The 27,530-nt window shown below is 48.4% G+C and overlaps 1 protein-coding gene across 1 annotated transcript; it reads right to left on the bottom strand.

Annotated features, from left to right (window-relative positions):
• Positions 1 to 27,530, bottom strand: limk2 (LIM domain kinase 2). The gene is made up of 16 exons (XM_064353585.1): positions 27,263 to 27,530; positions 26,151 to 26,247; positions 17,285 to 17,420; positions 12,636 to 12,745; positions 12,101 to 12,289; positions 10,584 to 10,689; positions 8,457 to 8,671; positions 6,357 to 6,543; positions 5,769 to 5,855; positions 5,326 to 5,457; positions 4,651 to 4,707; positions 3,947 to 4,012; positions 2,344 to 2,521; positions 1,917 to 1,972; positions 634 to 791; positions 1 to 222 (listed from the first exon to the last, which is right to left on the bottom strand). Exons 1-16 carry the CDS (start codon positions 27,276 to 27,278, stop codon positions 30 to 32), a joined length of 1,983 nt encoding a protein of 660 aa, XP_064209655.1. The 5' UTR covers positions 27,279 to 27,530; the 3' UTR covers positions 1 to 29.

Raw genomic sequence — 27,530 nt, 5'->3', positions numbered from 1 at the left:
TGGATGAGTTGGGTGAGGGTGGGGACAGGCTAGGTCCCGCTGTTGTCCAGGCCCTCCGGCTCTTCGGGGGGCTGCAGCGGGACGGCACCCTGGTTCTGTTTGCTTTCGTGGAGGCGGCACAGGCTCTGGTGCAGCTCCTCCAGCTCGGCCGGCAGGGGGATGCCCAGGTCCTGGTTGAGGGACAGGGCCTCGAAGCAGTCCTCCAGCTTCTCAAAGGCCGGCCTGCGTGCGGCAGCAAGGAGGGAACGTCACAGACATGCCAGAGGTGGAGGGCATCCAAACATCAGAAAACAATTTGCTCTGAGGCACATTTTTGGGGGGAAAGCGGATCGCGATTCTATCTCGGAGTGGTTTGCTGGCAGATTTGTAGCCTGGAATTGCAGAGGGGCCTGAAAGAGGAATTCTGAAAAGCTTTCTTCATTATTGCCTGCCTTTCATTTCTCCTCCTGGTCTTTCTCCCTTCAGAATGTTCCGGAAGCTCTTGGTTAAAAAAAAAAAATGTACCTAAGAGCGACCTCACTCACTAATTTCACTACAGCAGTGAAAACCCGGTAAACAAGGGAGTTGACTTTTTATAGATCCTAACCAAACCAGTTTAAAAAAAAAATTTATAATGCATATTAACGTCTTTACCGGTTTTCAGAGATGAGGTCACAGCAAGCCACGGCCAGCGGGAAAAACCCAGGTGGGCAATCTTCCGGAAGAAACTTCTCCCAGAACTTCTCCACGTTGAGTCCGAAATCCATGTTTCTGGGGAGACATTCTGGGTCTGCGTACACCTGACCGATAATCTTGGCGAAAGAGAAAAAAAGAATCTGATTAATTCTCCCACCTGCAGGTGGAGGTGAGGGTATGTGGCTCGGACTTTCGGTCTATCTGAACCAAACTAAAACGGTTACAGATTCGGGGGGAAAAAAGTGAAAGTTTCAAACGGACAGCACATGCATAAGTGTAGTGAAGAGATGCACTTGATTAGAACGTCGCTAGTTCGTGTTTGCGTTTTTTTTCGCCAGAGCGGTCTTTCAAACAACGCTGCGGACAACAGCTAGATTCAGACAGACTCCAGGAAACTAAATTAAAAAAAAAAAAAAAAAACCCTGTGCGATTTCAAAGAACGAACCAGGAAAAATAAAAAAAATTCAACCCCTATTGCCGCGACTGCTTTTCTGTTGTGAATCACGCTACCGGGGCTAAATGGTAGCAGGAGTCCAAAAATAGACTAGTTTACTCCCGAGTCCCAGCAGACCTAGACTGGAGTCTGCCTGTGTTTTTTAACAGCCAGAATGATTTATGGCACCCACAGGCTACCAAAACCTTGCACAATCGCAAGTTTACAAGCGAGCCCCATTTTGAATCTGACTAAGAATAGATGATGGTGACGATGTTAGAGGGGAGGATACCCCAGGGGTAACACACAACGACAAACAGATGCTAGACGACCAGAAACGCCCCTTTTTACTGCTATGAAAGGTTCACGCCAGCAGCGTCTAGCTGAAGAATACACCTCTTACGGTTTACAGATTGATCTCAAATTTACAGAAACAGATACCGTCGATCAAGAGAGTGAACAAATTGACAATTTCTAAATTATAGGAGGGGGTGTTTTACGTTGACCTTTTTTTGGTCAATACCTCAATTACACAGAAAATATTCTGAATGGGCATGCTTGTTCTTTGGCTCCAGGCAGTGTACAAATAGATCACATGACATCACCCATGAACCACAACTCACACATACACCCACACACAAAACTATCACCAAAGGGCGATATTTTGGGAGCACAAAACCAGTCTAGGAGCACCATACGTCCGATCACATTTTCACCCCACACACCGTAATAAGCAAAAACGTGAACCAAAACAAAACCTCAATTTTTTTTATCAGCTTTTTTTTTTTCACGAATAGCGGAGCCTTACCTCGCAAAGCAAGATCCCGAAGGAGAAGACGTCGACCTTCTCGTCGTATCGTTTACCTGGAGCACACAAAAAAACACAAGAGGCCCAGAGCGGCAAAGGTTAGGCCGACTTCGTGAGGAGCCCGACGCAGGCAGAACGCGGATTGTAGGACGGAGTGTAGCACAGTGGGTAAGGAACTAGACTTGTAACCGAAAGGTCGCAGGTTCGATTCCCGGGTAGGACACTGCCGTTGTACCCTTGAGCAAGGTACTTAACCGGAATTGCTTCAGTATATATCCAGCTGTATAAATGGATACAATGTAAAATGCTATGAAAAAAAAGTTGTGTAAGTCGCTCTGCATAAGAGCGTCTGCTAAATGCCTGTAATGTAATGTAATGTAATGGATTGGGCGAAGGGAGAGCCAACGAGCTCTTCCCTCCAGCTCACCGTTCAGCATCTCCGGGGCCATCCAGTAGGGGTTGCCCACCACCGTGTAGCGCTTCCTGCGGTCGATCTTCCGCAGGTTCCTCTTCTTGTTGGAGGGCTTCTCGGCCGGCGGGGGGCGGGTCTTCTCCTCCACGACCAGGCGGGAGAGCCCGAAATCCGCCACCACGACCGTGTTGTCCTGGAAACCGGGAAAAAAAGGCGGGAAAAGTCACGCCCGATGCTCGCCGCCGTCGTGTCTTCCGCTGTTTCGTTTTTGGAAGCAGCAGGGGGAACCAGAGGATGAGATCAACTGCTGAGTCCGCTCCGGGGTTGCCAAATCCGTTTGGATTAACGTCAAACAAAATGATTATTTTAATCCGCTACATCTTTTTCATATTGTTCACATAAAAGTCTAAGCTCTGTAATCTGTGTACGTACATCCAAGTACCAGCGAGAAATCCAGAAAGTGAATATGTGTAATAAATCGTCAGGCCTTACGTTTAAATGCAGCCAATTTTAGAGAACCTCATTTTTTAAAAAAAAAGTTTTAATGCAATTATTCTGTCGGTGCCTGCAGCAGTCTAACGTGCAAGTAAGATTCCGTTTCGGGAACGTTCTGTTCCAAGGCACACCTAAAGAGGTCTCGGGATTTGGATTTCTCATCAAAAAATCTGCTCTCAAAAAAATCTACTGGCTGGCAATCTGAAGGAAAAAATATTTGCCAAAAATGGCGACGTGGCAATGGCTTGGCACTTTGAATCTGCTGTCTTAATTCATAGCAGGGACACTTAGCATTTTCCTGCTCTTAGGCATAAGGAAACCAAAACATTCTGTATCATTAAAGCCGTGCGGGATGTTTCTTTTTTCTGGGTGGTCCTGGAGGGACGCAATTGCACGAGAGATAATTACAAAGTCATTTGAAATTTCCCCCTGGGGAAATCAGCAGTCTGGGGGGGGGGGACACACTAAGAATAAGGTACTCTGTATATATACTTTGGCTTTGAATAAGCCGCTCAATTTTCTAAGGATGCATTTACATTCGATGCAGCTTTATTTTCCTTATTCATTAGAGTTTAAAGAAAACAAAAAAGGACAGAAACGCTGAAGACTTGGGCACAGCGGTTCTCCCACGACTTGGCGGCTGCCTCTCTCTTCATGAAGCCTAACATTGGGACCGAAAGCTAACCGCTAACTCACGGTAGTTAACCGCTTGCTCCTAGCCGTGCCGGTTGGCCCCCTTCTGTATTGTTGCTAGGGGCCCCCTTCTGTATTGTTGCTAGGGGGCCTTTTCCCTCGATTCATCTCGGCTTTCAACGGCAGACGAATTATAAAAACCAACTGCCGTTCTCCCAGGAGGGTCAGCCTGATGTTTACCAAAAAAACGAGCGCGGTCGCGGGTGATTTCGGAAACCAGGCGGAGATTCAACCACCAGGGGTCTCCATATACCCGCGGCTCGTAATTAGCCTTTAGCCTGGCCGGGCCTGTCTGGGTTTTTGGGATTTGTGCACGTGGGAAAGCCAGGCAGGAAACGGGGTGGGACTGAGGGGCGTGCGCGGTCGTCCGAAGAAGAGGGTGTGCGAAGGGTGCCTCGGCTTTTAAGGAGGGAGACCCCGAGACACGTACCAGTTTGACGAGGCAGTTGTGAGAGTTGAGGTCCCTGTGGATGATGCTCATCGAATGCAGATAAGCCTGAAACGACAGCAAAAAAAAAAAAAAGTCACACTTCGAGATAAATCTAAACACCACAAACAAAAAAAAAAAATTCAAACCAGGAACAAATGATAAACAATGCTGCCGTGTCAATGACAATCGACACTTCCATGACGGATCGTTTTATCCCTGCTACTAGGGGGTCTGCCTGGCTTGGAAGTGCTACTTCTGGGGCTGTACAGTGACAGGGGAGCTGGACGTAGAGAGGTTCCCTCGCCTTTTAGGGTTCACTGCTAGTTTAAAGGGGCACAGAACCTCCCCCCCCCCAACCCTGCGGTTTTCAGGGTACCCTCTTCACCGAGAGCACAGAGCTGTGTTTGTGTAACGTTCCCCCCTGGACCCAAGAGGCAAGGGGGCACAGCATTGCTATGGCAGCGAAGCGCGTCTCCATGGAGACCGGTGGGCACCATGAGCCACACGCCGGATTCCCCCCACGTCATTGGCTGTACAGGGGGGAGGGGGAAGGGGGGGGCAGAGTTTCTTTTACTCATTGTTTTTGTTCATCTACAGGCTTCATAATTAGTAGATGAATAACGCAAATTGGCGTGGCAACCTTGCGTGAATAACCTCCTGCGTCAGCAGAAGAAGCTTCTAGAAAAAGGCAGAGCCCAACTCACCATCCCGGAGGCGATGCCCTTCGCGAAACTGACCCTCTGCTTCCACGGAAACGGATCCTGTGGGCACATGCAGCGGGGGTGGGGGGTTGGGGGGGGGGGGGGATGGGGAGTGGGGAGGGAGTTAAAAAGTTAAAAACCAGGGGAGTGAATTTTGATTGGCACTTATGTTCCGGGCTGTGTGCTTTCCCAGCTCCACTGGTGCAGAAAGCAAGGATCAGCAATCGTGCACAAGGCAGCACTCTCTGCAGACACATGTGAACTATGACCTCACGCTTTATAGAGTAGAGACTGTAATAATGAGCCTGGATTAACATAAACCTGTTTTTGACCCTGCGAGGCCAAAGCACAAAGCCGAGTTCTCACAGCTGGATTAAAGGGATTGTTCTAATGACCTAGGACAGGAAATTTGGAGAAAACTCCCTCTCACCAAGTCTCACCAAGGAATGAACATCACACCTCCACGTATTCCCATTCTGTGCTTTCCCAATTTATACAAAAAAAATGAACATGTAAAAAAACAAAACAAAAGCCCAGGCACCATGCCAAGCCTGTGGTTTTTAAATATCGTTTACCTCAACTCACCCCAGCAGGCAAACTGTGCCTCTCATTGGAATAACAGGATATTTAAAAGTGCCTGAAACCAAAGGGATTGTGGGAAATGTATGCCGTACGCACCATGTCCCTAATGAAGTCCTTCAGCGTGCCTCCCTCGATGTACTCCGTGATTAAGTTCAGTCTCTTGTCCTTGTACAGCACTCCAATGAACTTCAGGACGTTGGGATGGTCCAGACTCCGCATCACTTTGACCTGGTTGGGGGGGGGGGGGGAAAAAAGTGGGCTCATTAAACCTCCCGTTCCGGAGTTCTCAAGATCTCAAGATCTCTAGCATCAAATTCTCTACAGTGAAAACAAGTATTTTAATGCAACAAAAACAAAAATCACAGGTAATTTAACATGCTTTCTACAGATTACAGTTCTCGTTCTTCCTAAAAGAGTCCCAAGGACTGTTCCAGCATCCTCTCTAAGAGCAAGCACTGTTATCCAGGAATTTTGTGCTGTGACTGTGGCATTGGCTTTCCGGGGATAAAGGACGGTGTTCCAGGACTGGAGGTACTGACCTCCTTTAGGAACGTTTTCTGGGTTTCCTCATCGCAGCGAATCAGCTCCTTCATCACCATCACCTCGCCCGTAGCCTTGTGCGTCACCTGTCCAAACGCAGAGGAACAACGCCGGTCATTCGGGTCACGTCATCCACACGGGAGCATTTCCCGGAATTAAAAGCCGTTTCCACAGCAACCAATGTCTCCAGCAACTGAGGTCCTGTTCGGTCAGGAGTTCTGCACAGGCATTCCAATACTCAACAGCCATTTATTTTATGTGAAAAAGTGTGGGGTGGGGGGGGGGGCGGGGAGTCTGACTTGTAGATCAAGAATCTAGATTTCATCCAGGACAACAAATCTCCTTGAAATGCACTCGGGGAAAACCAAACAAAACAAAAGAAAACAAGCAGCTAGGATTTCCTTGTGTACGATGTGTGCCTTGCCTTCACACGTAATTTCACTTTTGTTCTGAACTGGATTTTCCCGCTCAGTGTGTGCAGTCGAACGTGCAGGAGTGTTTGCATGAGCAAACAGAGAGAAACCCGCTCCTGAGTTCTGAGCCAGAATGAAGAGCGGTGATTGGCGGGGGGGGGGGGGGGAACTTACCTTAATGGCCTGACCGAAGAAGCCCTTCCCAAGCACCTCCCCGTGGATGAGGTCGCAGGGGCGGAAGATCCGGTGGGAGCAGCTGCTGTAGGAGCGCAGGGATTCGGAGCGTCCGATGTCCCGGGACAGCGCGGGGTGCTCTTTGGGGGACCCCGGGCCCGGAGACTTACAGATGCTGTTGCTGCGCCTGGGTCCAAAAAAAAAAAAAAAAAAAAAAAAAAAAACTATTTCAAATGATTCAATCACTCTTGGGTACAGTGCTGGATTCAGGAAAAAAAGTCCCTAAAATACAACCTTTCTGTTTACACTGAATGCTAATCAGCTTGTATTACAAGATGAATCCTCTATAGATCAATATGTGACCTTTGCACTCTAGAACTAAGAGGATAACCTCAGGATAGGATTTATTTTTAGTTAACAATAAACAAACATTGCAACAACAAAAAAAAAATCAAGTCTACCTACATTTCTAACAAAGAATAAATGTGTCTTCATTCCTTTAAGGCACAATGAGTTCTGAAATGTTTCGTTTTCATTTAAAATGGAAATTCACCTAAATTTTAAACCTTTACTATTTGACGTTTTACCTTCGTGTAGTGGATATTTGTATTGCAAAGTAAAGAACAGAAGCAAACGTCCTTCCACAAGCTTATCACTCCATAAATCAAAGCATGACATTCCCCCTCTAAATTCCCAATCCAGGAATAGACACACGCAACTAATTTGTCTTCCGTGGAAACCTTCCCAGAATGCACTACTGTCTCTCCTGAACTGTTGACCCCATGTTCATCGCAATAATTACGTTTCTTAAAATCTCAGCTGAAGGCGAATGCAAATCTCACATTGTTTGCCCGTTAGAAAGCAGCTGTCAATCTGTTAACACGGACTTAACTTCAGATTCCAGAGCAAGACACAATCCTGCTTAACGGACAATGAGTTGACTATAATTACAGCTCAGCTGAGTGTTTGGAGTCTGTTCACGACATGTGTTTGACAAGAAAGTTTTTTTTTAAAGAGGTAGTACGTAACACCACAATAACACAATTTCCAAATGCTATCTATACAAAGAGACAGGCAGGTGGAGATACTGAGTAAAGGATTTGCATGAGGATTACACTAAATAATGTTGGCTTAAAAAGACATGGAAGAATTTCAAATTTGCTTGTGTCCTTAGTTATTTAAAGAAAGTTTATCTTTTTTAATGTTCCAAAAATTGTGTTTGTAGTTCTGCCCACTGCTGCCTCATTCGCCATCACATCTCCCTGCTTCTTTTCCTTCCCCAGGCCACCAGCTCAGCTTTCCTCATTTTCCTTTGGATTCTGAGAGGCACTGCACCCTGGGAGGTGCAGTTCTCTCCTATGACGATTTTTAAAATTATCTGACATCAGCAAATTCATCAAGAACATCGGATTTATATTTGGATCAAAGATTTACTTCAGCAGAACTAACTGGTTAAGAACTTTCTAAGAATTTTTTAAATGTGAAATAGGCACATCATGGTCTCTGGACATGCCATTTTGGCATCCCTCCTCACACACACACACACACACACTCACAGACACGCGCGCGCACACAGAAACACACACACTCACAGACACACACACTCACAGACACGCGCGCGCACACAGAAACACACACACTCACAGACACACACACTCAGACCGCCGCACACGAAACACACACACTACAGACACACACTCACAGACCGCGCGCACACAAACAACACACACACACTCACAGACACACACACTCACAGACACGCGCGCGCACACAGAAACACACACACTCACAGACACACACACTCACAGACACGCGCGCGCACACAGAAACACACACACTCACAGAAACACACACTCACAGACACGCGCACACGCACGCACGCACACACACGTGCATGCACGCACACAGAAACACACACTCACAGACACACACACGCACACAGAAACACACACTCACAGACACGCGCGCGCACACACACGCACACTTGCACACACACACTCACAGACACACACACACACACTTGCACACACACACTCACAGACACACACACACACACACACTCACAGACACACACACTTGCACGCACACGCCCGGCTGTACCTCAGCGAGCGTCTCTTCAGGGAGCCCTCCCCGATGCTGTCCGTCCTCTCCAGCTCCGTCCTGGAGGGCGAGGACAGACGCATGCGGGAGGCCGCCGGCATCCCAAGCCGGACCTGCGAGGACCCCAGCCTGAGCCTGTCCAGCCGCTGCCTGACTGGATCATACTCGATCAGCAGCTGCAGTGTTTGACTGGTCCGGTGGATCAGGTCCTCCACCTGCGAACACCAATCGGAATTAACTCTCCCCTGTAAACACCGGGCACATATTCACAGTGAGAGAAAAGAGTAAAAAATTGTCATTTTCATTCAAAGGCTATGTTTTACTACGCTAAGAACAGTCAATGCTAATCTGTATCCATATTTTACATAACAGAACGTTTGTAAGGTAATAAATAAGCCACTAATTTCAACCTTCAACTGTAGCAGCCTTCAACATAACAACATACTTTAACATATACTTTACTATAAGCCTATTCATTATGGAGCCTACCAGCCTGCTTGCATGCTCTGAACATATATCTGTCAGTACTTATCAGGTGGAATCCATCCATAGCTGCATAGCCACAATTATTAGCTGGCGACTGAACCATGTAAATCCAAGGGAATTACAGATCTCATTGAAAGCTACTTCATTTTCCTTTTACTTCACATAGCAATTCCACTCATTTTCTTTGTTGGTCCTCCAAGCAGGTTTCGTGGCAGTGTTTAGCTAAGTCCCATTGCTGAAATTACAGAGGGCTGACTCATCTCATGAGTCCCACTCACTCACACATGAAGGTTTGAACACAAACAAGGACATCCCCTTATCTTCCCCCCCGCATACCACCTGTTACTCAGAAGCTGATATAAACCATAAACCTGTTCAGACTGTTTCCCTAACTGTTTGAAGAGGAGTTCGTTTGGAATGTTTTTCGAAATTCAAAAGCCAGTGTTCTAGAACTCCAGCACACACATCAGCATTAGAATGTTCAGTTAAGAACTTCCTAATCGCATATTTGTGATCTCACGCCTTAAAAAGATAAGTGGGTTTACAACGATGCACATAATTATGCAAATGTTATAAATTGTTGAAGGAATGATTTTGCTAACAAGTCTCCAATAATAAAGCCTTGGTACAACCTGTAGCCAATAAGCATAACCATAAGACTTGTGTAGTCTAATTTCAATGAAGCATTAAGTCCTCAAGGTAGTCACTCAGTAGACAGGAAGCAAGATTTGGTTCTCATAAACATGGTATAAATCTTGGCATAGTCCCCAAACAGCAAACAATGACAGTGCACTGGTAAACAATCTAGCCAGGTAGCAGACAACATAAGGAGTAACAAACAGGGGAAGACCCAAGACGGAACTTTCGGGGATTCCTTATGTGACCAGTGACGTGCCCGTTTGAAAGTACCCCAGAATTCAGAAGAACTGGAAGGCATTCCATTTGAGTGACATACAATTGATGACAATTTATGATGTGGCACCATGCTAGACTAAGGAAGGGACAGATTGTGGACTTCTGAGGAACTCACTTCAGAACAGGAAAGGTAGGAAACAAACCTCACTTTTGGAATCCACCATTCGAAAGGCACAGAATGCCAAGACAACCTGAATTCCAGCCACCGCCCTCCTCCGGCACAAGCACGTGTAAATAATAGGAAAATTATACCGCTGTCACAGTGACCCGTTCTGAAGGAATGGCCAACGTTAACAAAAGGCAGTTCAAATAAAATTCAAACCAATAACGTTTGAGTTTTATGTTGCCAGTTGTTGGAAAAGAGGACACCGGAAAGCAAGCCAAGTCAATATTTACAGAGGACCCAATTGTGAAAAGGTAACCAAATACTACGTGGTGCCCTAAATCCTACCCCCCCCCCCCCCCACCCCCAGAGCGAAGGCTTAACTATTGAAATAAATGTCTGAACTAATAGACATTTATTTTCTCCACGAAGAAGAAAAAACTGGAACGAATCTGGGAGTTTAAAGGACAGCTCGAAGCGAAGATCCAGTTTTTGGAGATCCGTTATTAGAACCGTAAGACTGAGATCATCCTGAGCTCAAGGCTGGTAAATGAGGGGTAATTTACCAAAGAGCAGCTGCTCTGAAAAAAATGGAGAGAAGCTGGGTTTCGAAAAGAACTCACCTCCTCCTCCATCAGCGAGCCCACGGGCAGGCCGTTGATCTCCAGGATACTGTCGCCGACGTGGATGGCATTCCGAACCTCGGGACTGATGTGTATCCACAGAACCCTGGGGAGATTTCCCGGAACCCCCAATGTACTGTTAGACCTCCACAGGACCGAACTTCACCAGACCACCTTCTAAAAGTCTGAGACATCTTCTTGTGTACTGCTAGGCTTTGACATAGCATCACAGCTAACAACAGTAACACTAAACATAAGCTAATGTCAAAACGGTGGAGGTGTAGCTTGCTTTGCAGGCGGCACAGCAGTACAAACTGTAGGACCTGTATTACATAGCATAGCATCCTGCATTATATATAAAATACACAGATGAAAATACAAGAACATGCAGTTAAAACACTGGCCCTCACTGTTCCTGGCCGGAGGTGACATCAGCCCAGTGGGGCTGTTTGTCTAAAAACGCCCTTATTTGCATTACATTATGTGTAAAAAGGCTCCTAGAACTGACAACACGAGTTATGCAAGCAGATAAAAAATCCCAGTTGCTTACATTGGCTATTTAACCAAAGGGCAGATCGGAGGCTTGTGGAGAGAGTCTACACTGACTGAGATGCTCGTAAGACTCACCCGTCCTACTTACTGCCGACACTACTATACCAGCCTGTACCCTTACCACACCAAACTGCCAGCCAAGCAGGCGTGGCACTGCCAGCAGCCCTACCAGCCTGCACCCTTACCACACCAAACTGCCAGCAGCCCTACGACCCTGCACCCTGCACCCTTACCATGCCAAACTGCCAGCCAAGCAGGAGTGGCACTGACAATAGCCCTACCACCCTGCACTCTTACCCTTACCACACCAAACTGCCAGCCAAGCAGGAGTGGCACTGGCAATAGCCCTACCACCCCACACCCGTACCCTTACCACGCCAAACTGCCAGCCAAACAGGTGTGCCAAGCAGGTATGACACTGCCAGTAGCCCTACCACTCTGCACCCTTCCCATGCTAAACTTCTAGCCAGGCAGGTGTGACACTGCCAGTAGCCCTACCAGTCTGTACCCTTACCATGCCATACTGCCAGCCAGGCAGGTGTGCCAGCAGCACTACGGTTATGGAGCAAAGCTTGCAACTGCAAAGACTGATTAGTTTGATTGCCAGGTGGGTCGCTGCCGCTCTACCCTGGAGCAGGATTAACCTGAATCGCTCCAGTTTCAATCATCCAGCTGCATCAATGAATTATGTGAAAAGAAATTAGTCTGCGCAAGTCACTCTGAATAGGAGTGTCCGCTAAGCGCCTGAGATGTGGGTGTGCGCCGACACGTGATGGGATCAGAGTAGACGATGGTGAAATTCCCACAGAAATCAGCTCCCTAAAATGGCCGCCTAATCACCCCTTACATCCAACTGACACCCTGGCGGTACCAATCCACTTTAATTACCACCGTATATACCCATAAAAGAGAAAAACGAGTCCTGGCCGGGTTGAGAAAAAGGGTAAAAGGAACGGCAGACTCACTCTTTGACCTGCACGCCGGTGGTGGTGCCGGTGCAGTCCCTGGTGACGGACACGGAGAAGCCCCTCTTGCCGTTGGTGGCGGCGGGCATGGAGACCAGGGTGACCGTGTGCGGCAGGGAGTCCAGGGCCGAGTCCGGCGACAGCTTCTCCAGCACGGGCGTCAGGACGATCTGCTTGTGGCACTTCCCGCTGTGGAGAGGAAGGTACCGTCAGCCTGACAGCAGCGAGCCCCATAGGGAAGGGGGGGGGGGGGGATGGGCACAGATGTGCCCCTGCTTCACAAATAACAAGGACTCCACCCTTCGGAAAAAAAAAACTGAAACAAGGGCGAGCACTACCAGCAGCCAGTTCCGTCCCCATCTTACGCAACTACCCCAGCACAGAACAGGCGATCCCTCAAACCACAAAGGGGAGGAGCGACATCAACAAGGCTCAGCTGAAACAAGCAACAACAAACACCTGGAGCCCAATTAGAGATCTCATGCATTGGACTCACCTGCGACAGGTAGGGGGCAACGGCAGGTTCTTGGCTTACCAGTAAAGTTTGGAGCGTTCCACCAAGGCGTACGTGTCTCGGTCTTCGATCACCACCTTGCAGCTCAGGCACACGAAACACTCCGGGTGGTATTTGTAGTCTCCGGCCACCTGAGGAGAAATCGGGGGAGGGGGAATCTCACGTCTCATGCTTCTCCCGAAGAGTTTCATCTAAAGTTCAGCGGTTTTTAAAAAAATAAAAAATTTAAAAAAAACTACCCCCCAGTAAGGCCCAGGCAAGCTAGTGGGCTCACCGAGCTTTTCCCTCTCATACTTGAGTGGCAACATCTGCTTTTCCCTCAATTTGGGGTAATCAGCGATGAGGTCATAATGCTGTAGAATTCTCAGGATCTGTCCCTCCAATCACATCCCGCTCTCGCCCCTCTCTCTCTCGCTCGCTCGCTCGCTCCCTCCCTCCCTCTCACACTCTCAAGCAAGAACATGCATATTGGCTCTGTGCCAGAGGAGTTTTGACGTTTCTGTCAGAAAGGCTGGGTCTTCATACCTGACCCTGAGGAGATCGTGTGTTCAGCTCCAGAAGATCTAAAATCATTTGTGTTGGTGCCCTGGAGAATGTGTTCAGAAACAGTTCCCAAATTGGGGTTTGGGATTCCAGCAAAGCCGGACATTTCTTTTTCCTTTTCTAGAATATTCTCTATATGGCATTTTTGAATTTCTGATACACCATGTCTTTTCTACACAACCCTGGCAATACTGTGATGGTTTGCAGCTATTAAACACATCACATAATGACCGGATTTAGGCATGCTTCCATGTACTAGTGTATGAACTCACACATGCACGGATACAGCCATTGTACATGCTCACCTTCGAGTGTAAAGGTGTTCGATCAATAAAATGTATTATTACCCTTACTGTTTTTAATCAGAATTTTCCATTACCTCACCTTTGACAGTAAAGGTGTCTGATCAGTTAAAACGTATGATCATTACTGTTATTAATCTGAATTTTCCATTGCCTCACCTTTGACTGTAAAGGTGCTCGATCAATAAAACGCATTATTATCATAACTGTCATTAATCAGACTTTTCAGTTAACCACTGCTAGGCCACAGGCAGCCGGACTTCATAGAAAGGCTCCAACTCAAGGTTTCTTTCTTTCACCAGGTGGGGAGCAGTTCCCTTGTCCCCCTGAGCATAGTGTACAGGTACAGGCTCAGCCCTGGATCTCTGCAAAGCTGCCCGGCAACAACGCCCTTTGGAAAAAGGGCGGTGCAAATTGAAACAGAAATATTATTCCTGTTACTATGACAATGACAACAACAACTACAACTACTGCTACTACTACAAGTACAACTCCTACTACTACAAGTACAACTCCTACTACTACTACCACTACTACAACTACAACAACTACTGCTGCTACTACTACTACTAATAATAATAATAATAATAATACAGTTGCTGCAGTGTGTAGTGGTTGTAATAAAGGTGTGAAAAATCTATTTATTTAAGTTGGGGTCATATGTCACTTCAGCCAGAAGGGAGTTCATTACAGAGTGAACGGAGATAACATTATCAACATGAGCTTGGTACTCGTGAGTCCACATGGGCATTGATTTATGAGGTCCAGTTCTGTTTTATGTGGCACGTTTTGCAGACAGTAACGCTGAGTGAAGAGAGATTCACGTTCATTCGCTGGACGCGGTCATGGACTTGGGTCATCAGATGGGTATTTTTAAGCTAGGTGATGAAGCGTGATGAATTATTAACAAAGAAAACGCAGAAAGCTGACCCAATCTGCCCTCTGGGCCTTTCCTGGTGTGACTCCACCTGTCTGTGCTGCTACGGGTGAACTCTGAGTGTGATTTCTGTGAGTTCCAGCACCGTTACCATGACGTTAGCTCAGGCCTCACAGCACCATCACAGTAAATATGACATTCCCCCCCGCCCTCCGCCCCCGCCCCTGCCCCCGGGCCCCCCCGACCGACCCCCCCCCACCCCCCTTCCCCCCGCCACAGCTGTGTACCCATCCCCTGTGGCCCGTGAATCAGACCCAGCAAACAGACACTTCAGCAGAACTGGGCAGCAGACGGGCGAACACACAGCACAGTACAGGCTCCAGCGCCAACAGCAGATCCCAAAGTATGCCAGCAGCCTGGGGCACTCAGATGCTATCTCCCCAGTACCTCACAAAAACACACCGGAGCCGTTTGTTGCTACACAGAGAGGTCGGAATAAACCAAAAGGACAGAAAAGAGGAGCGGGGGGGGGGGTTGGGGTTTAATTTGGAAATATTTACAAAGCTTGTCGGAGCTGCGCTCGTGAAGTATCCCGGCCAACCGGCCAAGCAAACGGAGGGCGAACGTTTTTTTTTCGGCGCGGAGTCGCGATGCCGCAACCACCTCGTTAAGGGCGCAAAATGGCGTCCTCCCGCCAAAAACGCGCCAGGCCGCGAGCCGCGGCTCCGTGGGGCTCTCTCCTGCGGGTGAGATGCCCGCAAGCTTCGTGCCAGGCTGGCGCTGGGCTGGGCTGGGGCAAGACACCGCAAAACAAACCCGCCAGAAATACTTGGCAAACTTCTTTCTTAGACCAGCGTGGCCAAGATTAAACATAAAAGGCCTATTATTATTATTATTTATCGTCATTGAAATGTTTGACGCACGTTCATTTTTAGATCATAGCCCACATACATTATACATATATGCACACATATAAAAATGCCTGTAATGTAATGTATATCAGCAATTAAAAAACAGAAACCCTTTTTCGCTGTGTAACTCGGGTATTTGTGGGGATGGTTTTTTGTGGAAACTTGGCTCATTTTATCCGTCTGTAGCCAGCTAGACGTTTGTGATAACACGCAGTTTGAAGAGCCCGCGGCTTCGGTTCCACTGCAGTGACGGCACCGCTGGGTAATGTAACAAGCCGTTATGGCGCTTTTCAATTACGCTAGCCCGTTCGCGGCGGCGATGACGTCCCACCACCGGCCCGCAAAAAAGCAAACACCGCTTCGCCTCGAAAAAAAAGCCCGGGCCTCGAAAAGTCGCGGCGTACCCTTAATGACAGACGCCGGGCGTTTCGGAGGCAGCGCGGAACCGGCTGCGGTCAGGTGGCGGGTGCGGGGGCGCGCGCGGGTTTGGAGCTACGCTAGTCGAGCTCCGCCGCGGAGAACGGCAGCGCGAGGGACGGCCCTTTCCAGACCGCTCCGGCTTCCGCTTCGACTGCTGCCGAGCGCGTCTGGGGAAACGTACCGCCAAATGCCTCCACGTGAAGGAGCGTGGGATGGAGAGGGGGAGGGGGGCGGGGGTGGGGGTGCGGAGGGGCGAGGGGGTTTTCAGAGCTAAAGCTTCAGCTAACCGCCTCCGTCAGCCGAGTCGACTGCGCAAAGCGACGGCTAGCGGCAGCGCTAAAACGCTTGCGTAGCGACCGCGCTCGCGGTAAAGCGAGGACGACGAAACAGTTACCCCTTCGCTCCTAGCGCGCCCGTACAGATGACCCGCTAAAGTTAGACAGCGTGTGGGGGCCTCTAGTGGCGCAGCCCGTAGAGCGCTATCCACACGCTCAATGCGAGCCGCGACGTCGGCGGTTCGAATCCGACCGCCGACCTCTGTCGCACGTCTCTCCCTCTCTCTCCTCCTAGTTCTTCCTGTCTCTCTGCACTGTTCTGTCAAATAAAACTGAAAAAGCCCCCCCCAAAAAAAGTAAGACAGCACGCTTTCCTGCCATCATAGCTAAGGCCTGCAATTCAATCAACATCCTTCCTTAACTTTTCACTCCCTACAGAATGCAATGAATTTCCCCAACGCGAGCATTGTTATTCAATCATTTCGCCTGAACTCCCCTAACTGCGAAGAAAAATAAACAAACATCGCATTTAACGGCACGTCAAACCTAAAAAAAACAAAAACATTAACTTAATCCAGGTCCTGAAAGACTCCTCTTTGACCCCTAAGGACAGTTGTAGCTACAAAGTTGTGATAGATACCATTGAACTTTGCCCTGTCCGCCATCATTTAACAGAGAAAAGAATCTCTCCAAGCAAGCTCCCCAAACTCGCAAACTGCTTGTTGAGGTTCACTAGGCCTTTCTGCTTCAAATGCTTTTGGTCTTTGAGGAGACATTCCTTTTACAACCTTATCCCACCACAAGAAAATCACCAGAAAATGAATTTAACCACAGCCGTAAAAATCAATTTTTAGTTTTAACTGCCGTGATTCCCGTGCGCAAGGGCATTACAACTTGCCTGCTTCCATGAAACAGAACTGCACTTTCTTACCGTACCGATCCCCCTCACGGCAAGACATCTTCAAGGTTTTAACTCTAACCCTACCGAAGCACACAGTATTCAACAGGTAGAGCTCTCGTCCAGCTGCTAATTGGTAGAGTCAGGTGTGCCAAATTAAGAGTTGAAATGAACACCTACAGGATGGCAGATCTCCAGGAACACAGTCGGTTACCACTGCTATTGGGGGGTCCCTGGCCCGACTTGATATTGAATGACTATACAGATTTGGGATTTTATTTAAGAATACAATGCTTTTTATATAATGTAAGAATATAATTCTGATAGAGGTCATGGGGGGGATAGGGGGATTGTCCAGAGAAACTTGGTGGCTGTTCCTGAACCAAAACCAGGCAAGAACCACAGCTCAAAAACAACAAGATGGAGGTGAAGAGAGGAGCTCACCATGGCCGGTCCGGTCATGAGCAGGGAGCATCCGTGACACAGCTCCCCGAACTTCTCCCAGTAGTGGCTGCGGCAGTAGAGCTTGCCGTCCTTCTCATAGTACCAGTTGGTCAGGTGGTCGCAGCACTCCGAGCACCTGCAGGGGGGTAGAGGAGGAGGAGCAGACGATGAGGTCCGGGCCGAGAAGACCCCAGAGAGAAACCGAGGGGACGCGAGGATATTTGGAGGGGGGGTACGGGGGTGGGGGGTGGGGCTGGGGGGGGTGAGTCTAAATCCGGGAACCCAGGGCTCCACCTACGATGCTGAAGATCTGACGGGACGGGAGGCTTTGTTTGCTTCCCGAGACCTTGCAGAAGGGCTTATCACGCTCTCCCTCCTCATTGTGCGGGCAGAGAGGTTCACTTGGAGATAAGGTTTCAATAGCATACCTCGGCAGAATAAAAAAAAACAACCTCGAGCAGACAATGGAAAAACTGATGGGGCCCTCTCGGGATGCCAGGTAACGGGGGAATTCGGGGAACTGCGGAGAGATAACAGGATCGTTTGCCATCCCGCGAACTTCCCCCTGCGATGCCCCCCACGCACATAAAAGAGAGAGAGAGAAACACGGGCCGGATTTCAAAGGGGATACGCCAAACTGAACCTGCAGAACGTACGATAAATAACAAAAAAACAACATGAATTTGTTTCCTGGTGACTGCACTTGATGCGCACTGCGCTGTGGCATTTAACCCCCCCCGGGCCTATTGGGCGGGAGCACAGAACACATCGCACCTTTTTGGATCTGCGGGGGGGTCGGGGTGGGGGGGGGGGAGGAGTGGCGCGTATCTTACACATGTCGCAGCTCGCCGCGGGAGAAGCACGAGGGCGGGAGAAAACAACGCTTTCGCCTCTACCTGTAGGGTGCGGCCCCGAGAAAAGGCTCGATAACGGAGAGCGCGGGACTTCCAACAAGGCCTTAAAAACAAGCCGAGATTTACCGATGCCTGAGAGCGCCAGGGGACTTTCCAACGTTTAAAGAAGGTTCACGCGAGTCCTGTGCCAGGTGTGGGCTACCTCCCCTGAACCAGGGAAAAATCATTCTTTGCCGACTTCCCAACATCAATGCGGTAAGACGGAGAGGGCGGAAGACAGTGTTTACAGCACAACGCCAAGTTGGAAAGGGGGCAGCGTTACCACGACAACCATTCCACCGCGGAGAAAGGGTTCAGGAAATTCGAGAAACAACTGCCAATTTTGATAATCATTCCGTCTATAACGCCGTCGTCAATAATGGGTTTCCCAGAAGCAAACAGTGCATTCTGTCAATAACGGGTTTCCCAGAAACAAAGACAGCATTTAAAACCACAGTGATTGCATTTGCTTTTTGCAGACATGTCACATCAAGCAATCGTTGCATAGATGTGACACTCCAGGGTGCGCGGACAGAAGAAGTTTGAGTTTCACACACGGGACGAGTTCGAACATCGTGCCGGGGTGGGGGGGACGGGGACGGGGGGGGAGTGAAAAGAGGCACATTCTCACACAGCAGGGGTAATGGCTGCCATTAGGGTATTTATGACACTAGTTCCTTAACACCGAACCATTATTTCCTTAAGCAGGCATGTCAGACACACTTACTGTCAAACTGCAGCTGAATGCCAATTACTGTGTGCTGTCCTGAATGGGCTATAATGAGCACGGGGCAGTAAACAGTAGAGACAAAAAAAGCTCATGAGAAAACGTACGTGTAATCACCCATGATTTCATATCAGGCTAGCTCCAACACGGACGACCGCAAATAGTAAGCGTTCTCTCGCACGCACGAACAAAATCAACGTCTGAACAAATCCTGGCACCGTCCCAACTTTTCCAGACAGAGAGAGGGGTACATTTAGAGTAAGACATGGCCGCTCTACTTTATTCGTCCGATTTTGCTTTGCTACCAACAACAACAACAAAAAAACAACCACCCCCCCAGAGCTTGAGATCATTAGTCAAGAGAAGTAAACACGTCTTTTCCGAGATGTACGCATCAGCTGTGAGCCGAATTATTTGTTTTCTCCGCCTGAATGTATTCAAGTCATTTGAAAAGAAGGAGAAAAAAAGGTTGCCGGACTTCTAGAAGAAACCAAGACAACCACTGAATGCGAGGGACCGTTGGAGGGGTTTCTTGCAGGGAAGGGTACAAAGTAAAGCATTCTTAAGATTGGATCCCAAGGACAGGAGGTAGATCACTGCTGGGGGTGGCAAATGGTTTTTCCTTTTGTCTTCCGTACGGTCTGATTCGGGAAGAAGAAGGTGTTCAGATTGACATTGCCAGAGGACAAGGATGGACAATGAGGGGGACAACATGGCCGAAAAGGTGGCTGAAAGTCCACCGCTCAGCCATCTGGGTGTTAGAGAACATGATCAATGACATACTGGACCAAACCAGCAGCCAATGAGCTGCTGCTATCCAGAGGGCATCGCCAGGCCCACTGGTTATCTCAGAAATCAACGCGATAAAATGACCACAACTGCAAGGGAAATCTCCCCGAGAACGACAGAACCACAGAATCAAGTCTCAGGTTCTCCATTTCCTGCAGATATTTCTCCACACACTGAAGACTGTTAGGAGGTCCTACCTTCACCTTTGCATCGAAACGTCTTTTGTTAAAAGGGGAGAAATCGGCAGTGTGCAGCTGTCCGTAAGCCGGCCCCAAATTTGGGAAAAAATGTCCAACAGTCCTCCCCAATATCATCATGCTGCATTAAAATCCTAAAGAAAATTTCCTGTCCGCTGTCCCGTTGTCGGTTCCTGCTGGTTCCCATCATCCGAGCGGGACTTGACAAATCGGGGGCCAAAACGTACGGCCCCGGCGCACGAAAAACGAAGACGCCTGAACGCGGAGTGCTCAGAATGCTGGAGATACCAGGGGAGAGGTGAACGCCTGCAGGCTACAGGCGTACCTCAGCTAGCTCGGCCGCGCGCACGAGACAGCGCACAGAAAGAAACCCGGCGAATAAACTTTACAAATTCCTCGTTCTGACAGAGCGAAGGAGTGGCAGCGCGGCTGAGGAAACACTGTACAACTGGGGCGGGCTGGAGCAGAAAAGCGAACTACAGTAAAGGGGTGTGGGGGTGGGGGGGGGGGATGCTTGGCAGCCATTTTGTGCCGGAACCTTCGGCACACATCAATGGCTGATGCAACAGCGGGGGGGGGGGGTGCTCGGTGGGAGAACGAGGGCGTTTCATCCGAAATCCTACCGTCGGCCTCCCGGGGGGCCCTGTGTGTGGATCCTTCAACACCGCGAGCCAAGACAGCCCCCACCCCCCCCCCTAGCCAAGCCCGGGGTCTGTCGTCAGGCTTCAGGGATCAGAACCACGTATCTGGGGGGTGATGGCCGGGCTTCCCCCACCCACCCCCGCCCAAATTTTTAAAAGGCCATTCCTACAGATCAAAGGTGCAAGAGTTTTCCCGATTTTTCAGATTTTTAAAATATAATTCCAGAAGGCAAATTTGGCACACACAGCCTATATTTCAGTCTTGGACCAAACAAAAGCTCCGGTTCCCTACTGGGGGGGGGGGCGGATGGGGACAGGGTAGGATGAGAACACAGTAGCCATGTTCCTCATCCCACAGAGATGAAAGGAGGAAAAGAAACAACTTCCGCCAATTCCCGCAGAGGCCGGGGTCAGTGTGGAAAAGCTCATCAGCGCCGATAAAAATCACATCAGCACGCACGGTGGCGGGGGGGCCCATGGGGGGGGACTGGGCCACAGTTCTGGCCAGCGGCCCAATTACTCCTTTGTCTAAAGGAATGTCGACGAGATCATAAGCCCTGGCCGCAGAGCAAGACAAAACAACTGCATGGAGAGAGAGAGAGAGAGAGAGAAGAGGGGAAAACAGAACAAAAAAAAAAAAGAAAAAAAAAAAAACCCCAGCCGGCCTGCTCCGCTCTAATGTTTTCTCTCTGGGGGCGAAACGCCGTCATGGAAACGGTTTCGCGGGGAGACGGCTCGGCGAATCACGCACCTGCGCCGGTGACAGTGTCTCAGGAATGTCTCGGTGAAACAAGGCGCTCTCTTCAGGCTCTCCGCACGGCCCAGGTGAGAATTTCACCTTGGACCCACATTTACGAGCGCCTGGCCAAGATCCAGAGCAAAAATCCCCCGAGGAAGAAAAGCCAGGCAGCGAACGAGCTTTCAATGACGGAGCGCTAAATCATAAATACAGAAATCGTTTTTCTTACAACTGCCAACGCGACGGCATCTCGCCCTCCTTCGCTCATCTGCGCCGCCGCTGCCACCACGACCAATCGGCATTCCGGCACGCCCCGCTCTCCGCAGATCAACCAAAAAACAACAACAAGTGTGTGGCGGGACCGAAAGAGGACCGGATTTAGGCAACGGCATCCAGCCAGCCAATTACCACCCCGTGTACTCGCTCCACAATGTTCCCAAAAACCAGGCCCCGAACATAAAGAATAAAGCGCTTCCCCCCCCCACCCCCCATTTCCCATTTTACGGGCCCTAATCTCAGGGTGTGTGTGAGCACCGCTCTCCGGGTAACCCGGGGAGGAAGCCGTCGGGCAGGAAAAAGCGATTAAACAAAATTCCTCCCGCCTCTCCCCCCCCGCCGCCATTCCCCCCTCCCCCCGGCAAATAAAAGATTAAAAATGTAAAAAACCCCTGTCGAAGGACCGGTGATAAAGACTTCCATCTGTGTCTGAAAGCACAGTAATTAGCAGCCGCATGTTTCCGGATCACAGACAGACAGCCAGACAGCAGTGGCCCCCGTCGTGCCTGGGGACGCGTGCTGACAGACCTGCGACTCGCGCCGCGGCGGCGGCGGTTACCGTGTGTGTACCGTTTCGAGGCGGGCGGTTACCGTGGCCATTAGGAAAACCGATAAAGCCACGGCTCGCGGCGTTTCCCAGACGCAGGCCGACCGCAAGACTACATCCGTCAATTTGTCACACGCTCGCAAAAGGGGGGGAAACGCAGGCCAATAAGCTTGCGCGAAGCGCATACACGTATCCTTTTTTTTTTTTTTTTATCCGCACAAACACAAACTTGAGAAAAACAAACAAAAAAAACAGCCTTTTTGGCCGGATTCGGGATTTAACCTAAAGGGACTATAGACACAGGAATGGCTTTCCAGAGAAAATATACACACGGGTCTACGCTATGTTTGATATCCCCCAGATCCCCCCCCCGTCTCTGAATCGACGTCTGGGAATGTGACATTCCTACCCACAAGCCCTCCCAAGCCCGCTTGTGACCCACGAGTTCACCTACACGAGCTGACATCAGACGGATGACATCAGACTCTTACAATTCCGCATGCCATGGGGGGGGGGTCTTGCTGGACAATGGACAGGAAGACCCCTTCCCCCACCCGCCCCAAAAAAAAAAAAAAAAACAGAATGAATTTCTGCTCAAGAAACTCCACAAGAACCCCACCACCATGCCCCTCCACCCACCCCCCACTCCACAACCCTGTCCCATGGAGACAAGGAATTCCCATCGACTGCATTGAATAAATAAACAAAACAAAAAAAACGCGCTTCGGAATTTGTCTCAAGTTACCAGAAGTGCGCTTATCCCTGTCAGGAAAGCCCTGATTTTCCTGCCAGGGTTTAGGCTAAATTGGCACGGCCTGGATTCTTCCACTGCCTGGACGAGCGTCAGTACGGGAGTCGGGGTGGAGGACACACTTTCCAAAGCAGAGGCTGGAAGGGGGGAGTCTCCGCAGAGCATGGGGTTTGTAACACTTTGGAGAAGTCACGCACAGCTGAGTAACAGATATGCCTATGAATAGACCTGAACGCAGTGGCCAGATGCTCTAAAAAATATATATATTTTTTTTTAAAGGCTTTACTTGCAAATTGGCGAGGGCTCCGTCTAAATGCTAGGTCATTCTGGGCACTGAAAAAACTCCCACACACACACACACACACACACACACACACACACACACACACACACACACACACACACACACACACACACACACACACACACACACACACACCCATGCGCATACACACACATACACGCGCGCATACACACACACACACACGTGTGCGCGCGCATACACACACAAACACACACACACGCGCGCGCATACACACACAAACACATACACACACACGCGCATACACACACACGCACGTTCATGCACACACAAACACATGCTCATGCTCATACACACACACACACACACACACACACAATACAAACACAAACAAGCATAAAGACACACACACACGGAAACATAAACAGTGTTCATAGAAATCCAGAAAATCCTTCGGTCCCAAACCATTACATCACTGCAACCGCACTATTCAGGGCCGATTCTATTTTCTAAACTCTCTGTCCTCCCCCTCCGATTACGTAACGCGCCGCTCTGAAGGGAGAGTGAACGTGCGCGCCGAAAACCTCATCAGAACAGAGGCTGTGACTCCTCGAAATTCCTCCCTGGTTTCTCACAGGCAATGCTCCCGTCCTGATCAGCAAGCCGCCAGGCAGCCTTTGAGACCTCGCTCTCTCTCTCTCTCTCTGTCTCTCTCACTCTCTCTCTTTCTGTCTCTCTCTCACTCTCTCTGTCTCTCTCACTCTCTCTCTCTCTCTCGCTCACTCTCTCTCTCTCTCACTCTCTCTGTCTCTGTCTCTCTCTCACTCTCTCTCTTTCTCTGTCTCTCTCACTCTCTCTCTCTTTCTCTGTCTCTCTCACTCTCTCTCTCACACTCTACTCTCACTATCTCTCTCTCTCTCCCCATCTGTGGCTTTCATACTTCACATATTCACATAACTTTCTCCCGCATTTCTCCCTCAAGAGCTTTTCTGACCCGAGCGACCGAGGGCAGAATGTTCGCAAAACCAATCAGACTCTGGTAATGATGAACCAGTCGGGTCAGGGCAAACCAGCAAGTGCAAAGAGCAACTGACTCGCGCTGAGATAACTCAGGGCGGGCAGGAACCTCTCCCGAGCGACCTTGAGCCAAGCCAAATCCACGCCCGCGTAGGCTGAAATGGAAACACCTACACTTTCCTAGAAAGGAATTTAGCACTAAGGAATTGCGGTTGGATGCAACTGACATTTGAGATAATTACCTGTACATCAGAAGAAAAAAGGGATGCAAAAATTTGAGGTGGGTTTGATGGAAGTGCACAGCTTGTTTCTTTTCTCTTGTGACTCGGTCGATAGTTCAGCTGATATCAACAACGCTGTTCCTTGACAAATGCTAACTGAGAAAACCGTCACACGCATTTTAAAAAACAGAAAATGTTGTCTCGACTTGTAACAGAATTCTTACCATTTAATTTATTCCTTTTAATGAACAAGTTGGGATTTGAAATTCCGCTCACTGAGCAGATGAAATTGCACTCATCCAGCAGCTGTGCGTCTTCAGGTTTCAAAAAAGAAACATTTTTCCATCAGTGACACACAAGTGCAGTTAGCGGAGAGAAGATGTCATGGTGTCAACTGTGTGCATTTACACCTTCGGAACACTGGACTGAAGGTCAGTGACAGAATCCCATAATGCAGCCTATAGATGTGCAAATGCTGGCATCCCATTGGTGGAAATTTCCAGGGCTCCCAGTATGCTTTAACACTGCATGTCTGACAGCTTGTCAGCCATACAGGATACCAGCTGAAGTCAATACCTGCATGCATGCTGACTGACAACACATGCCAGCAATTGTCTCCAGCTATTTCAATGCAGTTCATTTCCTCAAACAAAAAAACAAAAACAAAAAAAAAAAGAGAGACAAAAACAACCCCACATACTGGCAAAATGCAGACCTTTTCTTTCCCCCAAAATCCCATTGTGTGTTTAACAGCTTAAACATGAGTAAAATGAGGATAATTTCACTGTAGAAATGTATAGTGAACTAAATTTCACTTCGCAGCACAGCTATACCTGTACACCACACCTTTTTTCATCGCACTCAGCTAGTCAACATTGCACACACAAGCAATGCTTGATATGCAAGTTATCTTTGCTTTTTTTTTTTTTTTTTAAAGGCATCTGTTATCACTACACTACACAAACTCTCAGGCATGAAGAAATATAATCCCCACCCTAGCCAACATGCACTGGAAATAAAAAAAAGAACTTTGAAGAGCTAACTGCAACCAAAAACAAAAAGCTTCACGGTCGTTCATCAGAATTTCCTCGCAAATTTTGTAAAATGAGTAGTACGTGCTTCGCGTCATCAAACTGCCGTGTGGCACTTTTCCCCAGAAGCCGTTTAAAAAGGGCAGAGCACAAGGCCCTTTGTTCACCATAATTAAAGTATGCATGTGAGGTGCAGTGCCTTAACCAGGTGGCACGAGACGTTTGAGATTATCACCCCAATTATTGTGGAATGGAATTGCCCATGTACAAATACACTCTCCAGACAGTACATTAAAACCGGGTCATTACCCCAGAATAAATCTTTTAAATGTTGAGTGGCAATGCAGAGAGACATCTGTGCACCATTTTCCAAGTCTTTAGCACGGTCAGTAGGCCTACATCATCTCGACATTTTCCTTGGCGGGGCGACATAGCTCAGGAGGTAAGAGCGGTTATCTGGCGGGTGGGAGGGTTGCCAGTTCGATCCCCGCCCTGGGCGTGTCGAAGTGTCCCTAAGCAAGACACCTAACCCCCAACTGCTCTGGTGAATGAGAGGCATCAATTGTAAAGCGCTTTGGATAAAAGCGCTATATAAATGCAGTCCATTTACCATTACCATTTAAACTAAAGAGAGGATCACGCAAATACCAAACACATCAATTCCATTGGCCATTTCATATATTAATGGTTTGACTGACACTGTGAAAATAAACAGGTACTAATAATTAAATCTCAATTATTATTATTATTTTTTGATAACATGTGGGCCACTTACTGGAAGCAGGCGTTGTGCCAAGACTCCTGGAGAACTGTCACGTAGAATGTATCCAGGATCCTCCCACCGCAACCCACGCAGTGACACCCCTCTTCACCTGAACACGAAACGGTACAGTGAATCACGGAGCAAGCGCTTCCCAATCATTAAACCGAATATCGCCCAATCTCTTCAAACGCTCTCGTATACCTACTGTAAAACTATTATAAACGTTTTACAGGACACGTTACTGTAGCATGCACTTGGGCTTTATGTTCATTATAAACTAGGGGAAAAAATAGAGTATAGGAACGCACACGTTTCTCAGTTTCCCAGGTTTATAACCTTTGCCAGAAATTCCTGCGGTTTTAAAACTACCGCTTTTTAACGTTAGGAAATATTCGATCAGTATCCAAGTGGTCGTGTCCCCAATATGGTTTTGGTTAAGGATTTAGGCTATTTTGAGGCATAAAATTAAACTTTTCATTTTCTATCTTTATAAATACCGACGACTTTCGCCCTCTCCTGTAGAATCATCTATGGGGAAAACGCCTTCATTCCACTCGTAACTGCACTTCCACGCCTGTTTTTATATTATGTACACGTTAAACATTTATAATCGTGTACAGTCGCGACTTCGTTACAGTATTAAATAATTCGAGGTTTTTTTAAATAACTAGGTGGATGATAAAATATTCAACCCCTGGACCACAATATCACAGATAACAAGCCCAATTTACGTTTCCCAATATCACACGCAACTATCGGCTACCTAACTTCGTTCTGAGCAAGATTTTAACCACAAAGTGCACAGTAATCGTTTAACAAGCGTAATATTAGGCTACATTTCTTCTAAAGTGTCTATGGAGAGAAACGTTTGTGGCAAGTTCGATGTGGAAGCTTTTTAACTTAGTAACCATGCCAGTCAGTTTTCAATACAGCTATTGGTCTGCCTTGTGATCGTTATCTTGCAATCCATCAAAATGTATCTAGTTGCTGCTCACATTCATATTACCATACGATCTGAACACACGCAAGACAAATCGAGATCCACCATGTATCGATAGCTATAATTATGCAGATAGTTGGTTGCTTTGTATACTGCGTTCGTTCGTTTCAAACAAATTGCTCACCTTCCCGTTCCTCCATCTAATTGCTTGTTGTTATTTATTTTTATTTTTTTGCGAAAGTCCGCATGATGGTCCAGGCATCTATTTAGTGCGTATTAACCGAAATGCATGGCACATCGTTATAGATTCCGTCTTCCAGGCCACTTCCAGAACTCCGTAACAAATCCAGGCTTCTCTAGAAGCAAGTCAGCCCTATTCGAGTTATACCAACTTTCTCGTCGGCAGAGTAAATGACGTCATGCAGTTGAAATTCCAGTACGGAGACCGGAAG

The sequence above is a fragment of the Anguilla rostrata genome, chromosome 10 (genome assembly GCF_018555375.3).
Source record: "Anguilla rostrata isolate EN2019 chromosome 10, ASM1855537v3, whole genome shotgun sequence".
NCBI classification, from domain to species: Eukaryota; Metazoa; Chordata; class Actinopteri; order Anguilliformes; family Anguillidae; genus Anguilla; species Anguilla rostrata.
The sequence above is the reverse complement of the archived record's forward strand: the minus strand, read 5'-3'. Positions and strand labels throughout refer to the sequence as shown.

Coding starts and splice junctions, on each gene's coding strand:
- limk2 (XM_064353585.1), bottom strand. Junction 12,290..12,635: donor GAACGCTCCAAACTTTACTG/GTAAGCCAAGAA, acceptor TCCTCTCCACAG/CGGGAAGTGCCACAAGCAGA. Junction 6,544..8,456: donor CTGAAGAGACGCTCGCTGAG/GTACAGCCGGGC, acceptor TTTTGGACCCAG/GCGCAGCAACAGCATCTGTA.